The sequence below is a fragment of the Kogia breviceps genome, chromosome 5 (genome assembly GCF_026419965.1).
Source record: "Kogia breviceps isolate mKogBre1 chromosome 5, mKogBre1 haplotype 1, whole genome shotgun sequence".
In the NCBI taxonomy this organism is placed as follows: domain Eukaryota; kingdom Metazoa; phylum Chordata; class Mammalia; order Artiodactyla; family Physeteridae; genus Kogia; species Kogia breviceps.
The window spans coordinates 11,852,239-11,870,546 of NC_081314.1; the positions used below are offsets into that span (position 1 = coordinate 11,852,239).

At 40.8% G+C, this 18,308-nt stretch overlaps 1 protein-coding gene across 1 annotated transcript in view; it reads left to right on the forward strand.

The window, feature by feature from the left end:
* Positions 1-18,308, forward strand: part of PCOLCE2 (procollagen C-endopeptidase enhancer 2) — a 75,955-nt gene that overhangs the window by 40,085 nt on the left and 17,562 nt on the right. Inside the window, exons 3-5 of the mRNA XM_059063807.2 lie at positions 5,795-6,050; positions 12,927-13,051; positions 16,289-16,425. Coding sequence (XP_058919790.1) covers positions 5,795-6,050; positions 12,927-13,051; positions 16,289-16,425 — 518 coding nt within the window. The remainder of the gene's footprint in view (positions 1-5,794; positions 6,051-12,926; positions 13,052-16,288; positions 16,426-18,308) is intronic.

An 18,308-nucleotide genomic window follows, 5' to 3' on the forward strand; every position in this document is an offset into this window, starting at 1 on the left:
TTTTAGAACACGCTTTCCGAAAGGTCTATTTGAGGAAGAAGAAAATCTAAGAAGATTAAAACGAGGGCTTTTAAAAAAATATCAGACAGGCTGCAGAAACAGATCTTTTTGTTCAAATTAGTAAATGATGCGTTGGGGGAAGAAAAGATACAGACACAAAGGAGCCTTCCCACTTCTACCGAAATCTATTCCTCCACACAAAAGAAGCTGGCTTCTATTTGCATTTGCTCATAGTATCCTGAAAATGCAAATGACCAGCTCAGAATGCAATTCCCCGTTCATTCTCTGGCAGCAACCCTGGCGTTGGCATCCAGCGACTTGGCATGCTTGCCTGTGACCATAAGGACACCCCAGGGGCTGTGGGGTGAGCTGAGGTCACTGTTGCAGTGCTGGGCTTTGGCCCACACAGGACTCGGCTACTGATAGGGAAAATCACAAGCACAGAATTATTTTTCTACAGGCAGATAATAAATCCCTTAGTCAATAGAATCTCAGCAACTCAGTAGCCTTGTCTCATTTGCTACCCCAAAAAAGTAACTTACTTGAGTTTCTGCATTTTAAGTGTTAGCATTTACGGAAGATATGAGATATAAAGTTTCCCCAAAGATATGTGTCTTCTATTTTTGGTAAAGAATGACGTAGAGAGGAGAGGGGCTTTCTGGAGTTTCGCTGCTTGGTGGAATATGAGATTAAAACCCAAGAGGCAGAGCCACCCAGAAGGTGCCTTGTCCAGAATTTGTGCAAAGAAGCCGGTGTCCATTTAGCTCTTGATGGATTCATTCATTTAATAAATCTTTATGATGCACCTTTACTTGGGGCCACGTGCTGTCCAGAAGATGGGGATGCAGCAGTGAACAAGGCAGGGGGGGATCCTCACCTTCTAGAGCTCCATCTTTCAGGGAAAACGGACACAAAAACATAACTATGTATTTTGCATGGATACATATACATGTATATAAAAGTATTTTGCATGGCACAGAAGAAAACGCACTAAATTTGTGACAGTGGTTGCTTCGGAGAAAGGAGGGAGAATGCGGCTATGAATGAGGACAAGGGAAAACTCGCTTTATCTGAAATTATGTATTTACTTTTTAAAGGAGACTTTAAAAAACGTGTCGACAGAATGTTAACAATAATCAATTCTGGCTGGTTAGTACCCAGGTGTGTGTTATATTACTCTGTTTCTTTCTATATTTTTTTTATATCCCTAACAAAGAAAAATCACGTAGATTCTTCAAGTAGAAGGTCATCTTCAGAGAATATGCTTTCCAAAGTCCTTTAGAATGATAATCCAGGAACTCTTAGCAAAGTTCACCTCACAGAGCATCAGAAAATCTTGGTTTCTCATATAAATATGAAGAACAGCTGTTGTGTTACAGCGAAAGGGTTTGATGCAGTGTGCATCTCACTTGCAGTAGAATTTCTCTTTGGCCTTCAGTGTGAGATGGCATTCGTCTGTGGTTCCAATAGACCCACAATGGGTACAGATCTCCCCTGAAACCTTCCTTCCAAAGAGTTTTTGTCACGGTTGTTGGGTTTTGTGTTGAAAGTTATATGATGGAACCCATTTTCTGCTGCTGATATATCTGTGTCTCCTTCTCAGAGAAATTTCAACTTTTCATTGCATCGAGACCAAATAAGGAATGTTGGAGAAGGAAAGATTTATCCCATTGGGAATGAGTATCCAAGGCTTGGATTCCATTTCAACAGCTTGACCACAGTCAACCCGTTTTCTCAGTGTCAGAGAACTATGGTGAATGGAATAAAACAAGACTGGGATGCCCTATGTCACAGTCATCCAAAGACTCCAGGACAGTCTCCCTCCTTTCTTGTCAATGTTAGCCCCTGGCTCAGGGTCACTGTCTTCAGCAGTGATCCCCTTGGGTCTTCAGCTTCCTCTCCTCCATCGCTCCTCAGCCACCCACTTCCATTGTCGTCGTCCTTGCCTCTACCATGATCTAGGTTGTTACTGCCCTCACCCTGCTGAGTCCTGATTTCTATGCTTATAACCCAGCTTGGATTCCCTGCTCCACCATTATGGTCATTCTCCTGCCTACGTCCTCTCCCCGACTAGAGTCCTCACTTTGCAAACACCCCTCCACCTCCCAACCTCCCCGCCCAGCACTGCTTAAATCCAGCTCCAGCCACTCTGCACCTCCACCCAGGGAGCTGAACGTGGCTGGGGAGAAAAAGAACGAAACCGTGCAGAGAGGACTCACTTTTTTTTTTCCTTTTTATTTTTTTTATTTTTAAAATTTTTTTATTTTTTTATTTTTTGGTGGTACGTGGGCCTCTCACTGTTGTGGCCTCTCCCGTTGCAGAGCACAGGCTCCGGACGCGCAGGCTCAGCGGCCATGGCTCACGGGCCCAGCCGCTCCGCGGCATGTGGGATCCTCCCGGACCGGGGCACGAACCCGTATCCCCTGCATCGGCAGGTGGATTCTCAACCACTGCGCCACCAGGGAAGCCCTTTTTTCCTTTTTAATGAAGTGTCATTGATGTACAAGATTATATAAGTTACAGGAGTACAACATAGTGATTCACAATTTTTAAAGGTTACACTCCATTTATAGTTATTATAAATTATTAGCTACATTCTCTGTGTTGTACACTCTATCCTTGTGGCTTGTTTATTTTGCACATAATAGTTTGTACCTCTTACTCCCCTACCCCTATCTTGCCCTTCCTCCCTGCCCCCTCCCCACTGTGGTTTACTCTCTATATCTGTGAGCCTGTTTCATTTTGTTCACTACTTTGTTGTACTTTTTAGATTCCACATATAAGTGATATCAAATACTATCATATAGTATTTGTCTTTGTCTGACTTACTTCACTTAGCCTAATGCCCTCCAAGTCCATCCATGTTGTTGCAAATGGCAACATTTCATTCTTTTTTATGGCTGAGTAGTATTCCATTGTATTTATATGTACTGCATCTTCTTTATCCATTCGTCTGTTGATGGACACTTAGGTTGCTTCCGTATCTTGGCAATTGTAGATAATACTGTTAAGAACATTGGGGTGCATGTATCTTTGAATTAGTGTTTAGTTTTTTTCGGATATATACCCAGGAGTGGAACTGCTGGGTCATACAGTAGAAAGGACTCACTTTTGTTTTATTTTATTTTATTTTATTTTATTTTATTTTATTTTATTTTATTTTGCTGTACGCGGGCCTCTCACTGCTGTGGCCTCTCCCATTGTGGAGCACAGGCTCAGGACGCACAGGCTCTGTGGCCATGGTTCACGGGCCCAGCAGCTCCGTGGCATGTGGGATCTTCCCGGACCGGGGCACGAACCCACGTCCCCTGCATTGGCAGGCGGATTCTCAACCACTGCGCCACCAGGGAAGCCCAGGACTCACTTTTAATTCACTTACTTCAAGTGGACCCTCAACACTCACGGCAGCCCTGCTACATTTCCCTCATCCATTTACACACCTACTCTTCTTTTCTCAAACTCCCAGTAGCTCCTCTCACATCCACTCCTGCTGCTGATGACCTTGTTTCCTATTTCACTGAGAAAAGCAAAGCAATCAGAAGAAAAGTTTCACATGCCATCACAACCTTGTGTACTAACCTACCTGCATCTGCCTTCCTTCCTCTCACTGGGCCGACCGTCTGCGCTGCCGTCTAAGGCTGCCCCCTCCATCGCTGTCTCAGATCAAATCTCCCCTGGCCTGCTCAACAACATTTCTCCAGCAATTCTCCCTCTCTTTGACTTCAGTTTCGCCCTCTCTACAGAACTATTCCCGCTGGCCAGCAAACATGCCTTAATACAGCCCATTTAAGATTCCTGTCTGGCCCTCACATCCCCTTCCAGCTACAGCTACCCTCCTATTACTCTGTTCATCTTTCCAGCTAAATTCCTGGAAAAGCTTGTCTACGTTCATTATCACTAATTCCTCGCACTCCATGTTCTCTCGATCCTTCTCTTAGCAGGCTTTGTCCCTACTGCTGCACCAAAACAGCCATGTCCGAGTCACTGGTGACCTCTGGTCATTTCTCAGTCCTCATCTTCCTGACTCAGCAGCAGCACTTAACTCAGCCAATCGGCCTTTCCTCCTTCACCCTCTCTCCTCATCAGCCTTTGGAGCACCACATCCTTCTGGCTGCCTCCTACTTAACTGACTCACAGCCTCTGTGGTGGTTTGACCTCATCTTGGAGACCCAGTGACATTGGAATGCCCCAGGGCTCCATCCTGAGACCTCTACCTTTTTGCATCTACACTCACTGTGTGAGTGGATGAGTCTCGTAGCTTTGAACTGCCCTCCATAGAGTTTATCGATACATTTATACAAATAGTCATTATTCATACAGGGACAGTCCTAACTAATTCAGTTCAAAATGTTTTTCTTGGCTGGGAATGTTTCAGTGGTTTCATAGAAAGCTTACTTATACTCAGGGTTACAGACGTGGCATCACATTTTGATCATTTTCTGATCATGGGATAAATAGAGATTGTATGCAACAAAGCAGAACAAAAAAGGCGTTCTACAGCAGCTATCTCCGTGAGCATGCTTAAAAATTTAATTGCATTTTTTGCTATCAGCTTCTTAGACTGTGGCTTTAGAGCTTCTGATGTTCACACTTCAGATAAGCTTCCAGCAATTAGAATGCAACCATGTCAAAGCCAAAATATGCCTCTTCTTGTGACTACTCTCTTACAGCTTCTACATTGGGTGTGTACGTGTTTGACAAAAAAGGCAAATAACACTGAAATACTTCTTATTATAGGAAAAAAAAATCATGGCATTTACTAGCATGGGGAAGTCATATTTATATGAAAGCATCTGTTGATCTTTGAGTCTGAGATAGTTAACTAAGATGAAGCAATCAGTGTTGCTTGTGTTTTTTTTTTTTACTTTAATCACTGACCTTTGTCATCTGTAAGCTTTTACGGAATGAAATTCTTATTCTATTGAGTATGAAACAAAGCTGATCAAGACTTTAAACAGCTTGGATGAAGGAATTAAAATAGTGTGAACTGGGGAAGAAACGGGGCTTATGTAAGAATCCTGCCAAATGCTTCTGTAGCCATTTTCTCTACCTATTCAGGGAGCAAGGAGGGAGGAGGAGATTATGGTGAAGAAAGTCTTATGAGAAAGTGAAAACACATCTTTTTCATCAGTGTGTTGTGTTTCAAGGCTGCCTGTTATACAAAGTTTTCACCTGGAAAACAAATAAAAATTCAGCGACTTTGAAAAGAGATGATTCAGCAATTACTCAATTAATATAATCATTGTAGATTGTTGATCTGGATTCTTCAGGACCCAAAGTGGATTATCTGTAAAGTAACCGCACAATTGCCAAATCACCCCTTCATTTTGAACTTCATAGAAACATTCTGTATATTGAGGTCATCCTATTGTATTATTTGTGAAAAATGACATTTCAAATGTTGCTTTGCCAAGCACTATCTCTGAGTGCCATGGTGCTTTAAAATATGCAAATGTGTGCTAAGGTCCAATCAGGACTGGTATTCTTTGTCAACAATGACTTATCATTTAATAAGACTGATCCAATATTTTGCAGCTTTGTTGAGACAGACTGCCTAGGAATAAGCTCCTGTACCCTAGAGAATTGCGGAATTTGTCAAAAGAGAACAAATGCTTATCTTTTACTAGGAATGCATTATGGTAGAAAATCTTTTCTGGCCTAGTTCAGAGTTGAGGGAAGAAAAAGCATCATTTTGGGTATTAAACTTTTTTCTGCTTATGTTAGTAATTGGCTAGATGTGAAGATTTCAGATGTTTTCATGACACGGTTTTCCACTTGGCCCTTTTCTTGGCAGGTCCCCGAGGGAAAAGTAGTAGTTCTTAATTTCCGATTCATAGACCTGGAGAGTGACAACCTGTGTCGCTATGACTTTGTGGACGTGTACAACGGCCACTCCAGCGGCCAGCGCATTGGGCGCTTCTGCGGCACATTCCGGCCCGGAGCTCTTGTGTCCAGCGGCAACAAGATGATGGTGCAGATGATCTCCGATGCCAACACAGCTGGGAATGGCTTCATGGCCATGTTCTCTGCCACGGAACCAAATGAAAGAGGTATCGTTTCCACATAACAGCAATAATAAGGGCTCGTGGTTGTTGAATGCCTCCTGTGTGTCAGGCACTGTTCTAGGCACTTTATATGGATTTACTCATTTAATCTAAAGTTTAAGAGCAATTCTTCTCAAACAGAGAGCTAATAAATACCACCAAACCATCAAGAGACCATTAAAAAAATCAGTCTTGGGACTTCCTTGGTGGTCTAGTGGTTAAGACTTCTCCTTCCAATGCAGGCAGTGCAGGTACGACCCCTGGTCGGGGAGCTAAGATCCCACATGCATTGAGGCCAAAAAACCAAAACATAAAACAGATGCAGTGTTGTAACAAATTTAATAAAGACGTTAAAAATGGTCCACATCAAAAAAAAAAATCTTAAAAAAAAAAAATCAGTCTTGTCAAGGGGGAGGGAGGGTGGGGAAGGGATGGACTGGGAGTTTGCGATTAGCAGATGCAAACTATTACATATAGGATGGATAAACAACGGGGTCCTACTGTATAGCACAGGGAACTACATTTAATATTCTGTGATAAACCATTAAAAAAATCAGTCTTTTTTAAAGCCCATATATATATTCTTATAAAAATTCAAATGTAGAAATTCATGGAGTAAAAATGTGAAGCCTGCATTCAGATATGCACATAGAGCTATAGAAACATTTCACCCCATTGTGGTCCCCTCTTAGAAATAGCCGTGGCTGGTAGTTCCCATACCGTCTATGTGCACTTACTTATATGTATGTACTTTTGCAATAGTTTTTAATATGTGCACTTACTTATATGTGCACTTACTTATATGTATGTGCACTTACTTATATGTATGTACTTTTGCAATAGTTTTTAATATATATAAGTAGTATCATACATTCATATTGTTTCACAACTTTTTCTTTACACTTCATACTACGAGTTGGGATCGTTCCATGTCAGTACATGTGTGCTCCACATGTGGACATGTGACAACCAAAGTGGTCAAGATCTGTTAAACTTACAGCCTTCCGCCTGCAGGCATTCCTAATCTTTTCTTGCTTTGGGCTGTAGTGCAACATTGCTGGTTGGAGAGAGCAGCCAGAACCTTTGGGAGGAAATCCCAAAGAAGAATTGAGGCACAAAAAAATTTAGGTATAATCCAGCTAAATCTTTGGCTAATGGCTAAACTCTGCATATATGAGGGAGAACTCAATTGACCTGGCACAAGAGCATCATCTGGAGGCTGAAAAAAACAGAGATTACAACTGCTGCCCACTGCCAGGCCAACAGACTTTGAGCTTGGGTCTAGCCAGGTTGAATGCCTGCTAGAACAAAAGTCACTTTTTATAGGAACACAACAGGATCTAGAGGCTTTATAATGTATCATTCATAATGTCCAGTATCCAATCATGGGATGAAACCAGGAAAGTGTGTCCATATTCAAGAAAAAAAGCAGTCAATAAAAACTGACCCCAAAATAACCCAGAAGTTACAGTTAGCAGACAAGCACTTTAAAGCAGCTATTATAAATGTTTAAGGATTTAAAGGGAAATATATGTGTAAAAAATAAACAGATTGAGAATCTCAGAAAAGAAACTATATACAAAAAGAAAATGATAATACTAGAGCTGAAAGATCCAGAACATGTAATTTTTAAATTTACCTGATGGGCTTACAAGCAGATTGGAGGTGGTAGAAGAAAAAGGCAGTGGATTTGAATAGAAATGATCCAAGCTGAAGAACCAGGAGGAAAAATATGAAAGAAAGAGAGCCTCGGAGACCAGTGAGACAATGTCAAGTGGTCTAACACATGTGTAATTTGTGTCCCAAAAGAAAAAGAGAGTGATAATAAGGCAGAAAAAATATCTCAAGAAGTGATGGCTTGAGGCCACCCAAATTTAGTGAAGAACATCAATTTATAGAGCCAAGAAGATCAACAAATGCCAAATAAGATAAATAAAAATGAAGCCACACCTAGGCACATCATAATTCAATTACAGAAATCGAAAGATAAAGAGAAAACTTAAAATCAATTAGATAAAACCCAAATTACATACAGAAGAACAGTGGTATGAAGGATGGCTTTCTTTTAATCAGAAACAATAGAGACCAGAAGGTAGTGGAACAGCATTTTTTAAGTGCTGGAATAAAAGTATCAACCCAGAATTCTACAGCTAGTCTTCAAAAATGAAAGTAAGTCAGAAAGAGAAAAACAAATACCGTATGCTAACACATATATATGGAATCTAAAAAAAAAAAAAAAAAAAAAATGGTTCTGAAGAACCTAGAGGCAGGACAGAAATAATGACATAGATGTAAAGAATGGACCTCAGGACACGAGGAGGGGGAAGGGTAAGCTGGGACGAAGTGAGAGAGTGGCCTGGACATATATATGCTACCAAACGTAAAATAGATAGCTAGTGGGAAGCAGCCGCATAGCACAGGGAGATCAGCTCGGTGCTTCTTTGTGACCCCCTAGAGGGGTGGGATAGGGAGGGTTGGGAAGGAGATGCAAGAGGGGGGGATATGGGGATGTATGTATCTGTATAGCTGATTCACTTTGTTATAGAGCAGAAACTAACGCACCCTTGTAATTACACTCCAATAAAGATGTTAAAAAATGGAATAATAGTCATGGTAAAAAAAAAAAAAAGAAAATGAAATAAAGACATTTTCAGATAAACACCCGCATCACAAGAAGTATTTAAGGAAGTTTCTCAAGTTGAAGGGAAGTGGGCCCACAGGGTAGCGCAAAGGTAACGGAAGGATTGAAGGCCACTGGGAATGGTAAATATAGAAGAGGCTATATTTTATTTTCTTCTCTAATTTCTTTACATGTATCTGTTCAAAACAAAACAAACAAAAAACTTTACCGCTCTATTGTGGCAAGCGTAATGTATGACATAGTGTATACGACAACAATAGAACAAAGGATGGAGAAGCAAATGGAAATATACAGTACGTGAGGGTGGGAGGGAGGGAGACGCAAGAGGGAGGAGATATGGGAATATATGTATATGTATAACAGATTCACTTTGTTGTAAAGCAGAAACTAACACACCATTGTAAAGCAATTATACTCCAATAAAGATGTTAAAAATTAAAAAAAAAAAAAAGAAATACACTGTTAACTCTAAATAAGCTGTCCTTGAGAACCCATTAAACATGCAGTCCTTGGAGAACCCATTAAAAATGCACACATTTTAGCTAAAAGCCAAAAGATTAAGATAGAATACCAGAATTATTGAACAGCCCAGAGAAGTCAGGAAAGGAAGAACAGATGGAACAAGAGAAAGGTGTGACGAATAGAGAACAAAATAGTAATTGACACACTCAATCCAAACATGTCAATAAATACATTAAAGGTAGAGAATTAAATAAATACTCTAATTAGAAGACAGTAATTGTTCGAATGGGCTTAAAAGCAGAGCCCAACCATAATTATCTAAAAAAAAGCACGAGAAATACAAAGACAAAATAGGTACAACATAAAAGGATGGAAAAATATGTACCATGCGAACTTCATTAAAATCAAAACTAATGCTTATAAAAGGCAATGTTACAAAGATGGATAGGCAACCTACAGAATAGGAGAACATATTTGCAAAACTACCTCATAAAGGATTTGTATTCAAAATATATAAAGGACTCAACAGTACAAAGATAAAGATCCCCATAAATATAAAAATGGGCAAATACTGGAACACTTTCCAGAAGAAGATATATGAATGACACATAAGTACATGAAAAACTGTTCAGTGTCATTAGTTAACAGGAAAATGCAAATTAAAACCACAATGAGAGGGCTTGCCTGGTGACGCAGTGGTTGAGAATCCGCCTGCCGATGCAGGGGACACGGGTTCGTGCCCCAGTCCGGGAAGATCCCACGTGCCGCGGAGCGGCTGGGCCCGTGAGCCGTGGCCGCGGAGCCTGCGCTCCGCAACGGGAGAGGCCACAGCAGTGAGAGGCCCGCGTACCGCAAACAACAACAACAACAACAACAAAAAACCCACAATGAGATACCATTACATACCAACCGGATTGGCTAAAAATCTGACCGCACTAAGTGGTGGCGAGGATGTGATGCAACCGAAGTGCTCATCCCTTGAGAGGTGAAAAATGCTACAACCGCTTGGGGAAAAAATTTTGGTAGTTTCTTATGAAGTTAAACATCTACATCTACTCTTGGCCCAGCAATTGCATTCCTGGATATTTATACAAGAGATATGAAAATACATGTCCCCAAAGAGATTTATACAAAAATGTTCATAGCAGCGTTATTCGCAGAAGCCCAGACTGGAAGCAAGCCAAATGAATATCAGCAGGAGAATGGGTGAACAAACTCTGGTTTCCACACCCCGGAATACTACTTAGCAATGTCAGGGAACAAACTACTAATACACACAGCAACATGAATGTATCTCAGAAATTGTACTAAGCAAGAGAAGTCAGACACAGAAGGGGACACGCCGTGTAATTCCATGTATATGAAGCTCTAGAATAAACCTAATCTAAGGTGAATTTTTTTAGAAAAACGGTGTGAAGAGCCAGCAGATTGACTGACAAGGGATACAGGAATTTTGTGGGAAATGATTCTATTATCATCATAGGAGTGTGGCTCACACGGGCAGATCCATTTTTCAAATTTTTACAGCTAAGACTTGTGCATTTCAGAGTATTGAATTTACCTCCCCCAAACCTGTAAAATGATAATAATAATGCAGGTGGTGAGCATTGGGTAGTGATATTGATAGAATAGTAAAGTGATGATAATTGTTGAAATTGGATGATGCACACATAGAGATGCATTATATTGTTCTGTTTACTTTGTATATGCTTGAAATTTTCCATGAATTAAAAGTTACAGATGGACTTCCCTGGTGGCGCAGTGGTTAAGAATCCGCCTGCCAATTCAGGGGACATGGGTTCGAGCCCTGGTCCGGAAAGATCCCACATGCCGCAGAGCAACTAAGCCCGTGCACCACAACTACTGAGCCTGCGCTCTAGAGCCCGTGCGCCACAACTACTGAAGCCCTCATGCCTAGAGCCCGTGCTCCGCAACAAGAGTAGCGCAATGAGAAGCCTGCGCACCGCAACGAAAGTAGCCCCCGTTTGCCGCAACTAGAGAAAGCCCCTGTGCACCAACGAAGACCCAATGCAACCAAAAATAAATAAATAAATAAATATTTTTTAAAAGTTACAGAAATTACTCCAGGCTCAATTTTTATAACACATTGTCTTAAATTTAGAGACTTCTTTTAAGAATGATTCGCTTCTATGTCACAGAAATATTTTTATTAAAGTATATTCATTCCTTTCAGTGTTTCTTTGTTAGTTAAGTCCCAGTAAAATTAAACGTAAAACTTGTATTAAAATGTCTTTCTAAAATTATTTCTGTGAACCTTTTTGTGTTGGGTTAACCAAAAGGTTCATTCGGGTTTTTCCGTAAGATGTTACAGGAAACACCCAAAGGAACTTTTTGGCCAACCCAATACATATGCATGGAGATTGGTCTGAAATGATGTTTGTCACATGTTCATTGTGATTAGTGGGATTTGAGGTAATCTTACCCCAAATTCAATTTTAATTTTTTTTTCCCCCACCAGTGAAGAAACAGCTTTACTAGGAGTCTAGGCATATTTGGGAAACCCAGTTCAGTCCCGGAGAAGTGAAGCTAATGTCGGCACAGAGCAGGAGTCTAGCACTGCAGAATTTTCTCTTGAAGACCAAGTGTGAAACGAAACCTCCATCTTAATATCCTAACAATCAGAAATGCTGCTGAGTTTAGCTGTGGTGAAACTTCTGGAAGCTCCTAGTGAAATAATGAGACTTGTGCATAAAGGGAGAGCCTCCAGCACTGCTGAGTCTGAACTCTACGTGAGGTTATGGGTCTGGGGTGGGAGAAATAGAGGAAAAGATAGGGGAATGGTCTCATCCTCACACAAGGCCATCTCAGTGTGCAGGTGAGGGAGGAACCAGGGGTCTGGGGACAGAGGGCAGCAGAGGGACACTGGCTGAAGCACAGTCCTTGTCATAACGCACAGGGCCTGTGCTGTCTGCTGTGAGGGCACCTCCAGCAGGTCCCGGCAACATCCGATGGCACCCCTTTCTGAGGCCCCTGGGAGAGAGCCTTCCTGGTTCTGTTCTGAGTTCATTCCGAGCAGAACAGCCCATGCCTGGTGGCAAGTCCAGGGTCATGGTTAGCTGCGTGGGATGGAGCGGCCCCCCTGTGACACCTATACCTGTTAGTCCAGGAGACTTTTCTGGAGCAGTCACTTTCTCAGACCAAGAGGGAGCTCGCCCAACACAGGCCCAATCTAGAGATCACTCCCACCTTCTTTAATGCTTTTCTGTATTGCTGAAAATTTATAAACATGAATTGTTTTTACAGACAAAATTATTCTTAAAAATTGTGAAAGATGTATAGTATAAAAAGTTTTCTAGGAATGAGAGTTGTCTATAACAGCTAATTCAGATTTTGTCTGTGGACATGGACAAAAATATTATTCGTAAATAATACCCCTGCCTTGAGAGTTCTAATGAGCCTGCATGATTTCTGAATGAGTGCATGCCCAAATGTTTTGTCTCATCCAAAAAAATGGGAAAAAGGAAAGAAGCTATGGCCCTGATTTCACTCCTTCTCTCTCTTGTGCTGATATGATATGTCAGGTAACCTAGAGATCATCCTGTGTGTGTGTGTGTGTGTGTGTGTGTGTGTGTGTGTGTGTGTGTGTGTGTGTTAGGGAGGGGGTGGGTTTAGAGGAGACTAACCATTTTTTTAAAGAGAAAATTTAAAAGCATCTGCCATTGTCTTTATTATAGTATCAATATTCCAAATTCCTAATTTCCCCATGGTTGCATTGCCATAAACTTGGATTTTCTTTTTTTCATTTTTAATAACTTCAGGGGATCAGTATTGTGGAGGACTCCTTGAAAGACCTTCCGGCTCTTTTAAAACCCCCAACTGGCCAGACCGTGATTACCCTGCAGGAGTCACTTGTGTGTGGCACATTGTAGCTCCAAAGAATCAGGTGAGATTCCTTGAAAACATGAAGAAACGATGCGTGTGTGAATTAGTGGGAACTGTTAAAGATACAGGGTGAAGAAGACCCCCTGGACACAGTATTTCTTCATGCAAAGGCCCAGGTTAAAACTGCCTTTGTGCCATTTGACTTGCAGAGTCATGGATTTAATTTCCTATTATAGAATTGTAATTTTCTTTTTTTTCTTTTTTTTTTTTTTTTTTGCGGTATGTGGGTCTCTCTCTGTTGTGGCCTCTCCCGTTGCGGAGCACGGGCTCCGGACGCGCAGGCTCAGCGGCCACGGCTCACGGGCCCAGCCGCTCCGCGGCACGTGGGATCCTCCCGGACCGGGGCACGAACCCGCGTCCCCTGCATCGGCAGGCGGACCCCCAACCGCTGCGCGACCAGGGAAGCCCTAGAATTGTAATTTTCAAAACAGGTTTTGAAATGCAAATGGTCTGCAAATTCCACATGAGATTGTTTAACCCCGTGGAAGAGGTTGTAAGCATGGGGTTATAAGCAGCAGTGACTAACCGTGGGGAATAACGAATCCCCAAGTACATGAACACTTCAGGTTACCATTTGCTCACAGAGTATTATGTCCTGATAATGGCCCTCCTAGTCACCAAATCGGAAACAGCCTGAATGCTTCACCTTAACAAAGCCAATGCAAGCATACCACATCATCTTTTCTAAGAACAAGGTGTCTGATGAGAAAACTGGTGGTGTGTGGTTTTTTTTTTTTTTTGGTTGTTGTTTAATATAAAATTTTTGTAGGTTCCCCACAAATAACTTTATTCATTGCCGTAAAACAATCGACAGAGAAGTTTTCCATTGTTTATTAGTATGTGGTTATATGAATTTTTACCCTCTTTGGGGACCACTTTCAGATATTAATTGCAGGGTAGAACTTAGCATGAGAATAGACCAAGCTTACCTTGTGGAATTCTGAAAATAACTTTTAAAAAGTTGTTATTATTACAAACATTATAGACTTAAATCAAAACACTGTATGGTGAGCATTATAATACTATTAAAAATACTTTTCTAAATTGATCTTTTATGTTGCTTACACAAATATTATTTGACATATATTCATTTCTTTAGTGGAAAATTATTCAGGTAAATATACCCTGCAAGTTAGTGATTTGAGTACACACACACACACACTTCACACACTTTGATCATAATCCCAAAATTTAGTTTTATTTTTAAGATGAAAAATATGTTCATTTATTTGATAATGAAAGATTCTATAGATCTATTAAACATTTTATATTTTAAAATAAATTTAAAATTAAATTTCTCAAACATTTAAGCCATTATGTAATTCTTGAGATTGTATTGATCATTTTTCTCTCTGTGTCATTTGTAAATACGTTAGATTAAATAATTTGAATTTAATTATACTCACAGATTACAATTTAGCATCTTTTTTCCATTGTTTTTCTCTTGGATTATTTAAATTTAAATTTGGGTTTTATCTTATTGATATGACTTTTGGCTTCAGCCAGCTGAGTTTTTAATCATGGTTGTAGTGTCTGAAATCACTGGAAACTGTCCAAATGAGAAAAATCATATGAGAAAGTTAAGTCCTAAGTAATTTCTATATAAATCTATGGGCATTTTCTTCTATTAAAGACTTACTTTTAAAAAAATCACAGCTTTCCCCTTTACCCTCCTATTTATTTACTTATTTTTATTTTCTCTTCAAAAGTTCTGTGACTAATTTCTAAGTAGAAAAAGTTCAGCCAATTTTTTAATAACCTAGAGCACATTTTATTACTAACCAGTAAGGAGTTACAGGACCCAAAGAGGAAATATTTTAATATAACTTAAAGCAGTGTTAAGTATGAATAAGCAATTATTCACCCATCACTGGTGCTGACTTTTTAAAAGTGGATAAATATGTAGATAAGTGGCAATGATGTTCAAAGCCACACTTTACCTTTGTGTCTCTTTGTGGTGCCATTGCTGTTGTCACCTTCACACACATTACTGTGTCTAAGTCTTTGCCAGCTAACAACTAGTAACAGTGTGCCTGTCCTAACAGGAGTTAATGCCTATTATATTCCATAAGCAGCAAGGAGGGTTGCCTGCCCACCTGCCATCCAGCAAGAGTGGGGACCAGCTCTCTGGGTGCCATGGGTATTTATGAGCCCAGTGAGACTTCCTCTGATTCACACGTTGGAGGGAGTCTTGAAAAATCTGCTTATGAGGGGAATGATTGCTCTTACATCAAAACTTCTTATTGCTTCGAATAATTTAGGACACTGTTACTGGTACCAGTGCAAAAACAAAATTAAGAAATACTTCAGAAATCTAACACTGACTTTGTGTGTCCATGCTTCTATGCAACTCTTCAAAAATCGACCAGATCACCAAGCACACTGTGATTGGCAGGCACAGTTTTCAAACATACTTCCAGAAGACATCATAGTCAGTTCCCACTTCCCTGAACCTCTGGTCCTAAAGAATTAGACTTCTTTACATGTGGTGGGAACGTGAGTCTCCTTTTCTTGAAAGGGGAACTATTGTGTCCGCCCATCTCACGCACCCCAACACACACTACTATAGGGGACATTGTAGATAATATTTTTATTTCTATTAGTTTTCCTCTAGAGAAGAATGAAGTTGGTGTATAGCTCCGCTTCCCACTCCAACACAAACCCAATTTAAGTCTTAACAAAGGTTTCTGGGGTTATATAGTGTTTTTATACTTTCTTAGCTGTAAGTGAACAGAGTTCCCTCGTTTAAGATCGTAATTAGGATTGATTTGGGCTTGAGATGGTCTTTTGGAATGATTAAAAATGACAGCAAAAGAATGCCACAATTTTGGGGCTTCCCTGGTGGCACAGTGGTTGGAGTCCGCCTGCCGATGCAGGGGACACGGGTTCGTGCCCCGGTCCGGGAAGATCCCACGTGCCGCGGAGCGGCTGGGCCCGTGAGCCATGGCCGCCGAGCCTGTGCGTCCGGAGCCTGTGCTCCGCAACGGGAGAGGCCACAACAGTGAGAGACCTTCGTACCGCAAAAAAATAAATTAATTAATTAATTTCAAAAAAAAAATACCACAATTTTGATAACTAATAAATATGTAAACACTAAGAAAAAACTCAAACACGGTGAATACATTTTTTTTAAGAAGGAAAATCGTGGTACCCTACAAATCTGGGGAGAGGAAGAATTCTGTTTGAGGTTGTTCCGCACTGTTCCTCTGACACTTCTAATGTTGTGCTTTCACTAAAGCTTATAGAATTAAAGTTTGAGAAGTTTGACGTTGAGCGTGATAACTACTGCCGGTACGATTATGTGGCCGTGTTTAACGGTGGGGAGATCAATGACGCCGAAAGAATTGGGAAGTATTGTGGCGACAGCCCCCCTGCGTGAGTAGCACCTGTTTTATTTCATTAATATTTTAGAGACTCTAAACTTGTTTCTTATTAAATTGCCCAATTATACTGTATTTTCTGGAAGATTTTGTGGTGGTGTTTTGTTCTCAAATTCTTGGCAGTGGAGTCCCGTACATCATCGACACAAAGAGTAGCCAACCCAGAGAGCGAGGCAACAGTAGCAAGAGTGCAGAGAGCGAGGCAACAGTAGCGAGAGCGCAGAGAGCGAGGCAACAGTAGCGAGAGCGCAGAGTGCGAGGCAACAGTAGCGAGAGCGCAGAGAGCGAGGCAACAGTAGCGAGAGCGCAGAGAGCGAGGCAACAGTAGCGAGAGCGTAGAGAGTGAGGCAACAGTAGCAAGAGTGTAGAGAGGACCCGGCAGCCAAACAGATAAACCGAAGTAGAGTTGGTGATGCCCCTGGGGCAGATGCTGGGCCAGAGACCTGACCTGGATACCTCACTGCCCTGCAAGGTGGGAGCTGAAGCATCAGAGTGGAATGAGGAAAATTCTGAGCAAAAACTAGGGAGCTGATTATTGGGAATCCAGACGAGGAAACCTGGAAGCTTATGACAGATCAAGGTGATTTTACCTGTCCTGGACTTTGGGGACTTTAGGCCACCTCGCATTGTTGCTTAAATTCTTGCTGAGTGAGCCTGAAAGGTACGTGTATTTATCAGCAAATATTTATGGAGCTAAGAGCTCTGCCACTTACTAGATGCATGACATCGGGCAAGTTACTTAACTCCTCTGTGCTGTATTTTGGTGCAACACACGACTGTTTGGGTGCAAGATATTTCACACCATCACATACAATACTAGGAAAAGTGGCAATGACATTACTACAGCTTGCCGGCAAAGTCACCACTGTGCCAATTTAAATAGCCTTTATTATTCTGTAGGATAGCTGCATCACTTGATCTTACGTGCATTTCTATGATTTCCCATAGACACATTTGAGTTAAAGCAAGGTACTTTCCGCTTTAAATTCATTTATATTTATTATGTTTGATAATAGTAAGCATTTTTAGTACCTTCAAGATAGTTATAATTTAAACATTACTATACCCAAATTTGGCTTTGCAGATATGTGACACCAGTGTGATTGAACTAATTCTTCCCCCTCTCCCCAAGGGAGATAATAAGGAAGATTGGCTGTTTTGGCCTTGGCCTTTGGTGAAAGGAAGAAGTAGTCTCTGAAGGGAATTCTTTTTTTTTTAACATCTTTATTGGAGGATAATTGCTTTACAATGTTGTGTTAGTTTCTGCTGTATAACAAAGTGAATCAGCTATATGTATACATATATCCCCATATCCCCTCCCTCTTGCGTCTCCCTCCCACCCCTGTAGGTGGTCACAAAGCACTGAGCTGATCTCCCTGTGCTATGCATCTGATGGGAATTCTTAACCAAAACCCAGACCACATGTGAATCTGAGGTTATAATTTACACTATCTGACTGTCCCCCCAAAAACGTAGTCAAAAACTTACTTTAAACAGTTTCCAAGTTGAGAGTGCCCACATGGCATGACAGAGGAAAACACAAATCCTCTCTGGAAAACTGCATCTTAACTTAGGCTTTAAGAATTCCTATAAATAAAGTTTCAAGAAATACAATTCCCAATCAAAAAAATCACAAAACAGAAAGGAAAAGCCAACATAAACAAGAATCAGCAGAAGCAAAAAGTATAATCAGACCCACAGAGGCATATATAGTAAAATGATGAGCTCCAGAATGTGAAATAAGTATGCTTAAAGAAATTCATATACAGTATATTAATTGAGAGCCTATAAAGTGCAGGCTGTTGAAAGTATGAAGAAGAATCAAGAGACTTTCAGAAATGTTCAAACAGATTTAACAAAGAGCCCAACAGAATTTCC